At 36.5% G+C, this 14633-nt stretch overlaps 1 protein-coding gene across 1 annotated transcript; it reads right to left on the bottom strand.

Moving 5' to 3' along the window:
- Window positions 1-860: 860 nt before the first annotated feature.
- Window positions 861-8622, bottom strand: LOC143890670 (metal transporter Nramp7.2-like). Its single transcript, XM_077395354.1, has 14 exons — window positions 8509-8622; window positions 7975-8348; window positions 7748-7826; window positions 7563-7603; window positions 7236-7314; window positions 7059-7163; window positions 6599-6708; window positions 4252-4433; window positions 4086-4155; window positions 3805-3978; window positions 3091-3195; window positions 2383-2514; window positions 2196-2291; window positions 861-1504 (listed from the first exon to the last, which is right to left on the bottom strand). Exons 2-14 carry the CDS (start codon window positions 8119-8121, stop codon window positions 1169-1171), a joined length of 1656 nt encoding a protein of 551 aa, XP_077251469.1. The 5' UTR covers window positions 8122-8348; window positions 8509-8622; the 3' UTR covers window positions 861-1168.
- Window positions 8623-14633: the final 6011 nt, after the last annotated feature.

Raw genomic sequence — 14633 nt, 5'->3', positions numbered from 1 at the left:
GGAAAAGGAAAGTAAAGAAATGGGATTATGATTTCCTTTCCTTCTACTTCTATGTTACATACATCCAAATGGACCAAAAAAATTTATAAGGGAAAGGACAGGGGTCCACTTTCATTGATAAATGGAAAGTTAAGATAATTTTTTAGGTAGCAGTTGATCCACATATGAAGTGGTTAACCTAATTTGGATTATGGTGATTGTCATATACTTAGTTCTAAATGTATGATTAATATGTACTTAAGTGTAACTTTCAGCTCAAGTATGATACAACTTTCTCTTTCTCTATAATATGCTTATCATAGATAATCGTACCCTAATCACCGTCTTGTAGTCAATGCTTACTAGCAAAAAGAACGCCACGATGAGAGAGATAGAGAGAGAGAATGGGCGAACTCACTTATCTTTTATTATTTAACCTGCTGTCAAAACCAGTTCCAGACGCAACCTAGGTGTTTTCACAGTAGCAATTTAAAAAAAAGAAACGAGGCAAGCTGGCACCATTGCTAGTATCAATAGCCATGAGTCTTCGAGGGAGATCCACGTATACAATACTTTTATTGGCCACTATGCTGATGATCCTTGGCGCAACGGTAAGGTCGCTCCATTGTGTCACTGAAAACAGCCTATCTCCAAAGCAGGAGTAAGGCTGCGTGCATCTGGTCCTCCCCAGACCTCACAATGACAGGAACCTCTTGCACTCGCCGCCATTTATTTTATTTTATTTTATGCTGATGATCCAGATTTTGGAGCTCTTTTATGTTCTTGATTGTTCTCTACATGAACAATTATCATCAAGCAACATAGTATGGGACATTTTGGACCTTAATACTAACAAAAATAGCTTAATGTATTACATCTAATTCTTATTCATTTTTTAGGAATTTTGCTATGCTTTCATTGGAGGACAAATTACATTCAGTTTATTCCCATCTTCTGCCTTCAAAGAGGATCCCATGGCATCAACTACAAGCGTAGAACACAAAATAAGCGACGACTACTTTAATTTACATTAGTTGGTGAGAGGAATTCAAACTATGTAGTGTAAAACAAGGGCGGATGATCCCTCTCCCCTTCTGCTTCTCCTCCTCCTCCTCCTCCTCCTTCTTCTAGGTATCATGATTTAGAACTCATCGAGTTCTCGACATGATAATATGATCACTCTTGATATCTATTCGGGAAGTGGGACGTCGACGAGGTCCTCTCTATAGGGAATTTCATCCATTCCGTGGGAACTTGTAGTGGCATGAAAGGTGCCTTTCTCCATTTGAGTTTGCGTTGAAGAGTGGCTTGTGTCTATGAAGGTGACAACTTTGTCTTTCCTAAAGGTTAAGTAAATAACCGAGAGAACATAGATAATCATGAGAGGAAACACAATGATGCCTATGAAAATGTTGGCGGCCTTGGGGAGGCTATTGTTGATGATCCAGGCAACAAAACCAGTACTCAAATAATAGATATTGATAGCAATAAGGCAAGAGCCAAGGAGCCAAGAGATCACAATGATCTGCACATATCAAAGTAAATGTAACTAAGTCAGAACAAATAAAATCCGACCAGTTTTTTCTAACTAAAATGTTCATGTTTCAACCATATTACCAATTCAAAACAGAATATGCCCACAAGTTCCTATTTAGTGTAAAATGACCCATATTGCTATAGCTCAGATTTTTTTCACTCTAAAATGTAAGAAATAAATTAATAGAAGAATGTGCTTGAGTTTTATTGAGTAACCTCTGACTCTTACGTTTGGGAGAGATGTGGGTCGTACCATAACCAAAACATGTTGGCCCCACCCATGCTTATGTAAGGGTGTAAAATTATGGGCATCACCTTATCAAAACATGTTGTAAAATGATGGGCCCCACCCATGCTATGCATGAGGTTTAAGAAAACCCACAGTAGAAAAATTCCATTAAAATATTCCCATGAAATTTTTTTCCATAGTAAGAAAGTGAATGACAATGGAAAGAAACATCGTTAGTGTATATTATAGAGAAAGCAAGTGCCCCAGTTCATTACTTTTGGTAGAGAATGTGAATGAATGATATCTTATTGTGGGTTATTCTGATCTTATCAAATATATATTACTTTATTTGAATGTCACAACCACTATCACACCAAGAAAATAACTCCAACAACAAACAACATGCTTAAATATTCTGTAGTAAGAAAAACTCGTAGTAAGAAAAACTCACATAGATTGAGTTCTTGTGTGGTCCCATCTTTGTTTTACTGCTACTGAACTTGAGAAGAGGGATCAGAGCAAATGGAAGCTCAAATGACAATACCATCTGTACGTGCAAAAAAGAGATATGTGATATGGAGGAAAGCCCATCTACAAATTTGCAATATTGTGTTTTAATTAATAGAATAAAGAGATACCGAGGCGATGATGATTAGTCGGCCAGCACCCGATGGTCCACCAATGATGGAGACGATGAGGCTCGGAGTAATGGCGATGGACCGTGACAGAAGATTCCTCAACCATGTCTTCATCTTGAGATCCAAGAAGCCCTGATTTTTTTATTTGATTTTTGACAAAAAATTAATTAAAGGTGACAAGATGAAGCCATATTTGGAAATAAAAAATTACTTCAGCGAATATTGGTAGGCCCAATTGTGTGAGAGGGATGGAAAAGGATGAAGAAGGAGATTAATCTTGGATGATTACAATCAATCCTAATAGTGCTTATGTAGAGTACTTAAGGGATAAACAAGGAAAGACAAAGATAACCATAAAAAGTGATTATCCTAATCCAATGTAGTTCACTCCCACCCTCTTTATTTTGAGATTATCCTAATCTAATGCAGTTATCTAATCTAAAACAAATACTTAATATACCCTCGTCGATCTACGAACAGATCTTGTAAGATATGATCTTATTCTGACACTCACAACCGGGCCTGTAAAAATTCAATGGAATATTTCTTAAGTGTTGCCAACATGGCCGAAAGAACTACATGGGGGTTTGTTTTGGAGTGGAATCCAATTGCATTTTTGGTGCAGTTACACACAAATTGCACCCAAAATGAAACTGGATTGCATACACAAACAAATCTATATGAATGAAAATAAGTCAATCTTCTGACCTGCATAATGTATTGCCCTGCATAAGTGCCTGTTATGGTGGAGCTCTGCCCCGAAGCCAGCAGTGCTATGGCGTATACCTTAGAACTCGATCCTCCCAACACATTCTGCAAACAATAAAATAATCGAATGTTGGTATTATTTTTCCATACTATTGTTCTACTTAGTAACTGAATTATTTGAGGAAATATTGAATTTGCCAGGATCTTCTGTGTTGGGTCTTCTTCCTTTTTACTGATAACCTATGTTACACATATTCTTCTGAATGGGCAAAGTACCCATGTAGGACACATGTCGTATTTCAATACTTTAGGATTCTTTGTGACACTTCTGACTAGATCTCTTTTATCTATTTTTTTCTCAATATTACTATCATAACTTTACAATTACCGTATCTTTTGAGTTTAAACCATCCTAACAGTAAGGTTTTACATAGAAATAAAACATTTTATTTACTTAACCTACTTAAATTTTAATATGTTACTTGTTATAACTATATTATTATGTAAAAACAAATTAAAATTTGAGAATTGATTAAAATATATTGACGAACCCATGAATCTTTTGTAGGGTTTGCTCAATCTGACACTTCATATCCGTGTCAAATCCTAACACTATCATGACTCGTAATGCAACATAGTTGATAACATGCTGAATGATAAAAGGACAAAAGGAAGAAAAAATTATCTTAATAAGATCAACCAAGTTGGACTCACCTTGAGTAAGAAAGATGCAGAATTGAGAGTGAGATCGGCACATCTATTGGCGCTCTCTTCGGAGAGATTTTTTGCGAAGCAGACAGTACCAGACACAGACACCACGGCCACATTGATGAGGAATGCCACGAATAGAGCGAAGGCACTCTCGATAAGGAAGTACTTACATGCATTCTAAATTAAATCACAACATGTTAAACAATAGTCATTCAATTCAAATTGAGTCTGATCTTGTTTTAACTTTTACTATTGTGTGTGTGTGTGTGTGTGTGTAAGCTTACATTGATCCCATTAACAGATTGCGGTATCTTCCTTGATAGAACAAGAGCAGAATGCAAGAAAAGATTGTGCCTGTAAATAGAGAAAAAGAGAGAAAAAGAAGAACTAATTGTCATACTAAAAGAGGAATATGATAGAAAAGTAATAAAATTGATCAATGATTCTTACGGCATTACAAGCGCACCCAAGAGTGCAATGGCATCTCCAGTGGCGCCATTGCCCGTGAGTTTTGGTACAAACATCCCCTTGAACACCTCTGATGCAGGGGGCTTAACATAACCCAATTCTCCGAAATAACAACCCGCCATGAGAAACACCATAGTTAAAACCAAGAGCTCTAGTTTTCGAACCTACCAAACAAAAAAGAAGAAGAAGAAGAAGAAGAAAACTCTTATCAGCTCTCTAATCCAGTCATTTCATTGTGTATATCATTTTTGTCTCTATTTTAATTGATTGAATACAAGATTTCAATTATAGTACTAAACCTCATCAACTCAAAACTGGTCCGAGTTGACTCGATTCTCCAGCAAAATGAGTTGACTCTAAAAACTCACAACAGGAAAAAGTGCAAAAACCAACACAAAGAACTAAACACACAACCTCATATTCAAAGGACATCCAATCACTGAATCACTCCCACGAATTAATTGGATGGGTGGAAATATCACTCCCCATGTCAATCGACAGCATAATTTTGTCCAATATGCATGGGAAGAGTTCGTTGATGTATTCCTCTCATGCTTACGAAAGAAGCTATATTGTTTTAGTAGCATACAAGAAAAGCACGCAAGAGTTAAGAGAAATATAGTACACCTACTCTCTTGTTTTTTTTTGTTCATGTACTTCTAAATAGAATCAGTCTCTTGTTTGTTTTTCTTTGTTCTTGTACTTCTAAACAGAATTACGTACATAGAGAATTGGAATTTGAAGCCTATAGAATTATACACTCTGCAACGTGTTAGTTTGGTTTATTTGATTTGCTTACACTTTATACATATAAGACAAACCGACATTAGTGTCATGCCTAATATTAAGGGTGTATATATATGATCTCTGCACTCACTTTTATTTGTCTTTTCCTTATTAAAAAATGACTTCACTTTCACGAAAAGACAAACAAAAGAGAGCAGAAATATAGTCTTTTATTAAGAAAAGAGAGGTGAAAGGGGGATAAAAATATCATTTATGGAACACACACACACACCCCACTTTTACTTGTCTTTTCCTAAAAATAACTTTATTTCCAGGAAAAGACAAGCAAAAGAGAGTGGAAATATTGTCATTTTAAAGAAAAGACAAATCAAGAGGGGATGAAAATATAAATATTTCCACCTACTTTTATTTGTCTTTTCCTAAAAATGAATCTTTTTTCAGGAAAAGGCAAACAAAAAATAGTGAGAATATTGGATGGAAATGTCACTTCACAACAAAATGATGCTGGCTCGGAATAAGATGCCCATTCTAATTTCTGATTGGCAGGCCATATTTAAGTATAAGGGGTTCCATATGTTGTTTAGGACATCACATCATTCACACCAATTGGATGAGTGGAAATATCATTTCAAACACCAATCGTCAGCATAATTCATGCTTTGTCCAATATGCATGGGAAGAGTAGTTCGTTGATGTTTACATTCCTGTTAGGTTAGGAAATAATGACATATTGTTTTATTAGAAGACAAGATAGCTATACTTGTTTTTTGTTTCTATGTTTTTGTACTTCTAAACAGAATTAGGTACATATAGAATTGGAATTTGCTGCCTAACTGAGATTCGCACTACCATGTTTTGATTATTGCACTAACTCACTTTGTCTTTTATTATTTAACCACCTGTCAAATGTTATTACAATTCCCAAAAAGCTCTCATAAGACAATTAAAAAAGAAATGACAAGGAGAGTTAGTTCAATTATTAAAACATGGCAGTGCCAATATCAGTAGCGAAAGTAATATTGCACTTTGCTGCATGTAAGTTTGGCTTATTTGATTTGCTTATTCTTTTATACATATAAGACAAACCGACATTAGTGTCATGCCCAATATTAAGGGTGTCTGTACCAGCCCCATATGTAATTTCACCCCCTTTTGCATCATTTCCACCCACTTTATTTGTCTTTTCCTAAAAAAAGACTTTACTTTTACTAAAAAAAGACTTTCTTAGTGGGAATATTGTCAATTTTAAGAAAAGACAAATAAAAGGGAATGGAAATAGTATTTCACATACACACATAAATCAGCATTTACTCTCTCTTTTATTTGTCTTTTCCATAAAATGACTTCATTTTCATGAAGAGACAAAGATAGTGGAATTATTGTCATTTTTAAGAAAACACAAGTAAAAGGTATGCATGGAAATATCATTTCCCATATATTTGACTCGGCACACGTCATGTAAGTGTTGTTGAGTTGCTGTTTATTATTTTTCCTTTGCCTCACTCTAATCACGCATTTTGTGTGTGCTGTTTTTTCTAGTGCATCTTCAACCAACGAGAACAGAAATAATGAAGGAAATTACCCCATATCTCTGCAACCCAAGAAGTAATAAAGTACTCAATCCCGTTAACAGGACACCCGTCCATACAGGGATGTGAAAGAGTATGTTCAGAGCAAAGGCCGTCCCAATCACTGTAAAAGAAAAACAAAATTTTCAATACCCCTAACAAGAAGAAAAAATAAGAAGAAGCATTGAGAGAATGCAAATTAACCAAAATTTTCAATACCCAAAACTAATAAGAAGAAGAATGTGAAACAAAAATTCCTCCAAAACCTTAAGCCGCGTGGCCCCTCTTTTTTTGGGTGGACTGTAAATTTTGTTTTAATATCAAGGAGTTATTGGGTTTTGAAACCAAGACATGTGCCGTGGGGCAATAGCTCTAACACCATGTGAAACAACCAATTACTCCACAAGCTTAAGTTGTTAGAGTTGGTGTTATTTAATCATTTATACTCCAACAAAGAAGAAGAAGAAGAGAGACCTTCGGGGATATCGGCAGCAATTACAGCAACCTCTGCGAGAAACCACAAGCAATATCTGATGTATTTCGGGTATTCCGCTTTACAGAGTTCGGAGAGATGCTTCCCTGAAAAAGATCAAATGTGGAACAGAAATTTTTTATTTACATATTTTTCTTTAATTATATGAATTTTCTTACCCGTCGATACACCGAGATTGGCTGCGAGTGATTGAATAATGCAAGCGAAGATCATTCCGATAAGAATCACCCACAGGAGCTGCCAATCACAAGTTGGGTTTTTGTTATTTTCAGTTTATGGTGCATCTATATGTACATATCAATATGGTAAATGATATTTCCACCCATTTTGTTTCTAAGAAAATGACTTCATTTCATGGAAATAACATACAAAATAGGGTGGAAAGGTAGTTATTCTTAGGAAGATAGAAAGAAAAGGGGCTGGAAATGGTGGATAAAGGGGTGGAAATATCATTTTTCTAGGAATGTATGGATGCATTCCCTTACCTCGTATCTATGATTTGCTCCTGCTTGGAGGTCCGTTTCCACTGTGGAATTAATTTCCCATCAAAAGCTCAAAGTTAGTATCATTTCAGAAAAACAAAAAAAGATCAAAGTATACAAAAGGAGAGAGAGAGAGAGAGAGAGAGAGAGAGAGAGAGAGAGAGAGAGAGAGAGAGAGAGTGATTTACAGTTGCCAGGATCAAGATAAGCCAAGGAGACTAGAAATCCGGGGCCTACATAGGATAAGAATTTTCTCCATCCTGGTTTCTAATGAAAAGTAAGAAGATTTATCAGATTTCCCAAATAATAGGGTGGTTAGAAAAGGATGCGGGATCAGAAAAAAAAAAATCAGATTTTCCCAAATAATAGAGTTAGAAAAGGATGTGAGATGAGAAAAAAGGAAAGAAAGACCCACTTTATGCTTATCTTCTTGCTCGATTTGAACTTGGTCATGCTGCTTGCCATCATCTGTTATTTCATCAATGTCTAGAGAAACAATGCGATTGCTACCTCTCCATGAACCAGAGTCCCTCCCAATTACTCCCTCTTTTTGGTTTTCCATCTCTCTCTCTCTCTCTCTCTCTCTCGACCTCTCTCGACCTTCACTTACACCCTCTATTTATAGATAAAGTATATGAAATGTAGGACCATCCATCACTTCTTGCACTTCCAATTTTTGAGAGAGAGTAAGTGTTGCTTTCTGCTTCCCAGCCGGCTTCATTTAATATATTAGTGTAGAATAATATATATTCCATGAACTTGAAATGACCCTTTGTACTCCATTTTTTTCTGCATTAAAAACACCTCAGTACATATCCAGGAATCTGCCCTTGTTTTTACTAGTTGTAAGCAGCAAAACCCATGATGTAAACCTTTGATCTAATGGAAGTACGTAAATCTACCCGTGCATCATCGATCACTAGAATACAAAAATGATTTGGAAACTTACCTTGATTGGCCATGGCATTGATCTAGGTTGGATCTTATACTATCTCTTTGGTGTAGCAGAGACCAAGCCCTTATTTAGGAAAGACCCTCTTAGAGTTCTACACACAATAGAACTCTAATTGCTTTAATCAATTTAACCAACTACATTATCAGAACCTTCCTAATGTAGTCGAACTTAGGACTACACTAATAATCCATGCTTAAAGATAAGTTGTATTGATTACCGTTACAGCTTTTATTGATTACTTTGGTCAATGGTAACTCCAGTAATTTCACACTTAATCTCATTCAGCACTCTTGACCATTGATCTTGTACCAATGTTTGCTCACATAAGATCTAACATTCTCTCAGTTGGTTAACCATTGATCATAACATCTATACATATCTAGATTAGAAAAAAAAATTTGGCCAAATAGGATTGATGTGAATTTATAACATCTCACGATCAAGTTCCTTTCTAATAAGATTATAATAATAGACCTTTCAAGTATGATCACAATTATCAATAATCTCATTCACAATAAATTGGGAACCAAAGGTAATGGCTATATAAGAAGCAAATGATTTATCCAAGTTCTCTTTCAAAGAAATAATAGGATCTCTCATTACACATGAGATGATCATCGACAACCAAGAAGAAACAAATATTTTTTAAAAATAATTTAAGAAAATTTGAAATAGCTCAAGGTTTCAACCTTAAAGAAATATCATATTAAAATCCCTAGAAATTATTGTTAAATTTTAAATCCCTTTAATATCATCTTTTTGAACCAAATAGGAGGAGTATCATATTTTTTTAAATTTTGACAGAGGGGGAGTTTAGACTTCAATAATCATATTGCTTTTGAACCCCTTGTCTTTGAAAAAATTATTGTGTTTTGAAAAAATCTCACCCCATCTTTCTGATTGATGCAAAAAGGGGAGAGAATTTGGATGAGTTGAAAAGATGAAAATCATATTATTACTAAATTGTTTTTAAGCAAAACATATATTAAGGGGAATTTTAATTGCTTTAAAACAATTATTTAGGGGGAGTCACAATGGAAAACCATCTTGTGCTTGTCATCATCAAAAAGATGTCGTTAATTCGATCCAGCTTTTCGACCAAAGATAAGTCCTGTATACGCAACAACCCTATCCCAAGAGGGTCCACAAATCCACCAGATGAATTACCAACTGAATATGTCGAAAGCCGATCTTTCATCGAAGGTGGAATGTGATGAATTACCAACTGAATATGTCGAAAGAGTAGACTTGGGCAGAACGACAAGAGAATAACGTAGTAGAACACCTTTCACGGGTTCAAACTTGGCAATTCTCAAAGTCATGTTTTGATGATACCAAACACAATTTGACATTCCTATTCATGGAGGTTCACTAAATTCCTTGAGCAAATTATAGATAGGGTGGGCGATTCCCCTCCTTCCTTCATGTGAGAAGGTCGGCCAACGAGGTAGCCGATAGGCTAGCTAGGGAAGGGCTGTCGAAAGAGGCATTGGAGCTTTACGATTTTCTCCTCCCTCCCTCCCTCTCTCTCTCTCTCTCTATGTTCTTTATTTCTTGATTTGTATTGATCACTATCTTGGTCTCTTTGTTTTTAATGAAATCTTCACCATTAAAAAAAACCTCGAACTAATCAACGATGGAGGCTGTGTTATTAAAAGCATTTTGCATTAATCAGGCCTGCAAGTTTTTTTTACTAAGTTTCTCTTTTTTTCTGTAAATTTCCACAAGAGGCACATGCCTGTTTTTTTTTTTTTTTTGAATAGTACAATAGGGACATACCTGTTATTCTGTCAAAAACCAAATGTCAGTCAGGGGTAATACTCCAAAAATAACCTGTATATAACTTTAATGTGCAGCCTTATTTTCATGTAATGTAACATGCAAATAATGGTGGTGATAGTTTTAAATGCATATAGCGACATATGCAAATAACCTTTATGATAGTTTATAATATATCAGTTTAATGCCTCGTTTACAAATAAGATTATCTTAGGCCCTGTTCGTTTTGGATTTTTAGAATTTATTTTGAGTTCAAACTGAATATTGGACTCAAAATTGCATTTTTTTTTGGCGGGGGGGGGGGGGGGGGAGGGGAGCGGGGGTGTTTTAATAATCAATTTTGAAACTCATGTCTAACTGGCTCCTTGTGTATTTGCAGCACAAAATGAGAAGGCCAAAGTTTTGGATAGGCCCCTCCTTCAGGTTAAGAGCCCAAGCTCCCTCTGTCCTGTCATGTTTTCCGAGATGGTAAAGAGCTCTGGCACTAAGACAAGTTGCCATGACCATTCTCAGGCACTGCAACCTTGCCAACGGTGGAGGTAGGTTGTGGGTTTTATTGTTATTCATTTTCTATGGTTATCAACTATATCCTATGTTACATTGATTCTTCTGAATGGGCGAAGAATCCGTGTCCGACATGTCTCGGATTCCAATACTCTAGGATTCACAGAGACACTTCTAGGTCTCTTTTAATTGTTTTTTCCCTTCAATACTACTACCACAACCTTACAATTATTGCATGTTTTAAGTTTTATCCATTTTGATAGTAAGTTTTTTATATTTTTTTATACTAAAATAAAACATTATATTTACTCAACCTACTACAAATTGTAATATATTATTTATTATAATTAAAATTTCAGAATTAATTAAAACATTTTGGCGAATCCACGAATCTTTCTTTTCGAGGTTCGCAGGATCAAAACATTCGATACCCGTGTCGGATTCTGGCACTCGTACCCGTACTGATGCAACATAGACTATATCGATTTAATGCTGCTGCTTATGTGTTTTGGGTAGGCGGGTTATGCTAATTCTGTTTTCATTGCTGGTTTTACAGATTAAATATTGCCATGAAAGGTAGAGAAGAAAATTGATGATAATAGGACAGGATGAAAAAGCATGCAATTTTGGGCATGATGCTGTGTTTGGGTACCTGGCACTGGCACTTACGAGTTTCCTAAAAGGATATAAAGACATTTTTCTTTCAATTATTTCCTGTAGAGGATGGCATTTATATTTTATGTACTAATATTACTCATGTGTGTAGGTTGTTTGCAAATATAACTCAAATGCAAATGCAGTCTCGTTTATATTTTATGTACTAATATTACTCATGTGTGTAGGTTGTTTGCAAATATAACTCAAATGCAAATGCAGTCTCTCTCTCTCTCTCTCTCTCTCTCTCTCTGATATTAAAATTTGATGAATACCCTATAACCAAAACTGTTAAATATAATGGATACCAAGGGACAAAAATATAAAAAGGATACCCTGTAACCTTTCCTCGCAGCGTCCATGTACAGAATGCCCTCTGATGCCATGCAAAGTGTGTAAATCCTTTCTATTTAATGGACACACTGTAACCAAGACTGGTAAGCAGGATTCTACCAAGGGAAAATTTCCTTAACATGGTATCAGAGGGCTCTCTAACCATTCTGCTATGATCCTTCTTCGTTGCCCACATTTTTTTTCCCTTAGTTTCTCAACATTTCATGCCATGCTGACTATGTATTTTTTTTTCTTTCTTATTTGCAAAGAGTTTGAATCTCTTATTCCTGTAAAACCCAATTGCTTTCTTTTGCTCTTAAAGCTACTAGATGAGTTTCAGGTCATAGAAGAGTTTGTGTATGCCGGGAAAGACTCAAAAACCTGTCTCAATTGACACTGCATTCAGTCTAACAGATTGATACATGCTTCACAGACTGTTGTTCTCTGCAATATCTATATTCTTGTATTGGTTCTTTCAGCATCATAGGTAACTTACCTTTGCCCTGTTTGGCAACCATGAATTTTTTTTCCATTGAATATTAGTTGATCCAGTGGTGTGAGAAGGAAATAATTGAGGGCATGAGTGAGGGGAGGGTGAGAAGTGGCTGAAAAATAGGGAAAAGAAAATTTCTGCTCAAAAGTAGAGTTTTTCTGTTCCCTGTTTTGCAGCCACTTTGCCCCATCTCCTCACTCCTGCACTCTCAAATTCTCTCCTCACTCTTTCTCCCCTCTCACCTCTTGGCAAACTAATATTCCCTGAAAAAAATTTCATGGTTGCCAAACATGACTGAGTATTCTTGAGTACGAGCTGGAACAGATCACTGTGACTTTTAACATTGCATAAATATATGTGCGGACTATTTGTGTCTTTCAATATATAGGAGTATGTATACAAAACCTGGCTAGCATTCCCGTTTGGGTGAGGCTCCCGGATCTCCACCTGCAATTTTGGACCCAAAGAGGAATCAGTAAAATTGCTAGTGGTATTGGAAAACCCCTATACATGGATACTCCTACAGCCGAAGGCTCTCGTCTTCTCTATGCCCGCTTCTGTGTTGAAATAGATGTCGATGCTCTTCCTTTGCCAGATTCTATTGACCTCCAGACTCCCTCAGAAACCATTACTCAGCAGATTGAGTATGATTGGCGCCCTTCAGCTTGTTTGTGCTATAGAGATTTCAGCCATACAAATGCAAACTGTCTGAAAAGTAACACTCGGCAAACAAAAAAACCAAAACAGGAATGGAAAAAAAAGCCCACTAAGCCCGTGAAGAATTCTGATGAAAAAGACTAGAATGAAGAGCCAATCTTGGCCCCTTGTCTAGAGATTGTCCTTGTGGGAGAATCTTCTTCACCATTAAAAGGAGCAGTCAAAGCAAAAGGGATTACAGAGAATAGCATTCAGATCCACAATAGTTTCAACTTGCTAGAAGAGCATGACGAAGAAGAGGACCAACCCAAAAGCTTTAACGAATACCCTAGTTCAGACGAAGGGAGTGTAGACAAAGAGACGGAAGAAGAAGAGTGTGAAGACGACTCAGGATCAGAGGAACTTGAAGAGACTCCCTCACTTCAAACAAGCATAAAAAGCCCTGGAGTCTCTCCAAAAAAGAATGTATTCTCAGCGGAAGAACTCAATGAAGTCCACCTGATTCAAGCCGAACATGAGGATAATGGTGAGGAGGAGACCCCGGAACTTGGACAGTCAACTGGCAGGAAGTTCCCAGGAGAACCTGGCCAAAGCGCTCACAAAGAGCCCATCTCACCCCCTCAAAATTAGATGATTATGTAATTCAGAAGTATTGATCATTTTGTTCTCTTAGGCTTAGTGATTGTCTCTCTTATTTGTAGAGCCTTGGTTCCCCCTTCTCGCTTGTCCCGAGTTATGGCTGGTTTGTGTTCTTCTTGTTCTATCTTTTTCTTTATCTAATAAATCTGTAGGGGTCCCCGTTAAACCCCAGCTTACCCATCAAAAAAAAAAAGGGAGTATGTATACAAAATTTATCAAGATACTATTACTAAGAGAAGTGTAATATCTAGCAGGCAGAGGCAGGTTTTGCTGCTGGATTTTATTTAAATCTCTATTGAGAACATTTAATATATCAAAGGGAAGGCAGGGCTTTCTGAAGAGAGGAAGAAGAGAATTTCATAAAAAAACCAGCATGAACCATGGAGAGGAAGAGAAGCAAGTGGGAAAAAGAAGAAGATTTTGCCTAAGCCCCCACCAAATAGGCTGCAGATATTACCTAGAGATTGGCCCTGTAAGGAATGTGGCTTAGGATCCATGTAGAGTCTGTTATGGCACTGTTTCACTTTCCCAAAGGACTGTCTGGTGTCCAATTACAGAATTGGAAAGTATTACCAGTTTGCACTTGTCCCTACTTGAAAATAGGTGCATTTATGCTAGAACTATATTTATTTAGGTGTTGTGTGGCTTACATTGGGCAGTTACTTCCCATATTGGTCTTTTCCACTCTGATTTTCAAAATCCTGGGTTGGGTGATCATGTAGGCTGCATGGGGTTCAACCACAAAGGGGATTTTCCATGACCAGAGGGTGAAAGAGAGTTAACATGAGTGATGAATAAGCCAAGTATTGGAGGGGCTGGTACCCAATATATGGGCTAAAAGTCTCTGGCCCGGAATTCAATGCCTTGTTCATACCCCTAATATTCTACATGCTTACATTAATTTATGCTATCAGGAAAAATAAACTACTTTAACCATTACACCTAAGCTATCTATGCATGATTTAAACTAAAGCTAAACTAACACTTTGCTCATTAGCTACAAATTGTTGGCTAAATGTTAGTCTAATTAGCTAATGGTACGAAATGAAATAAAAAGGAT

This window comes from Tasmannia lanceolata, unplaced genomic scaffold (assembly GCF_043159265.1).
Source record: "Tasmannia lanceolata isolate RefF3 unplaced genomic scaffold, GAP_Taslan_0.1 ptg000013l, whole genome shotgun sequence".
NCBI classification, from domain to species: Eukaryota; Viridiplantae; Streptophyta; class Magnoliopsida; order Canellales; family Winteraceae; genus Tasmannia; species Tasmannia lanceolata.
This window is presented reverse-complemented; position numbering and strand designations above follow the sequence as displayed.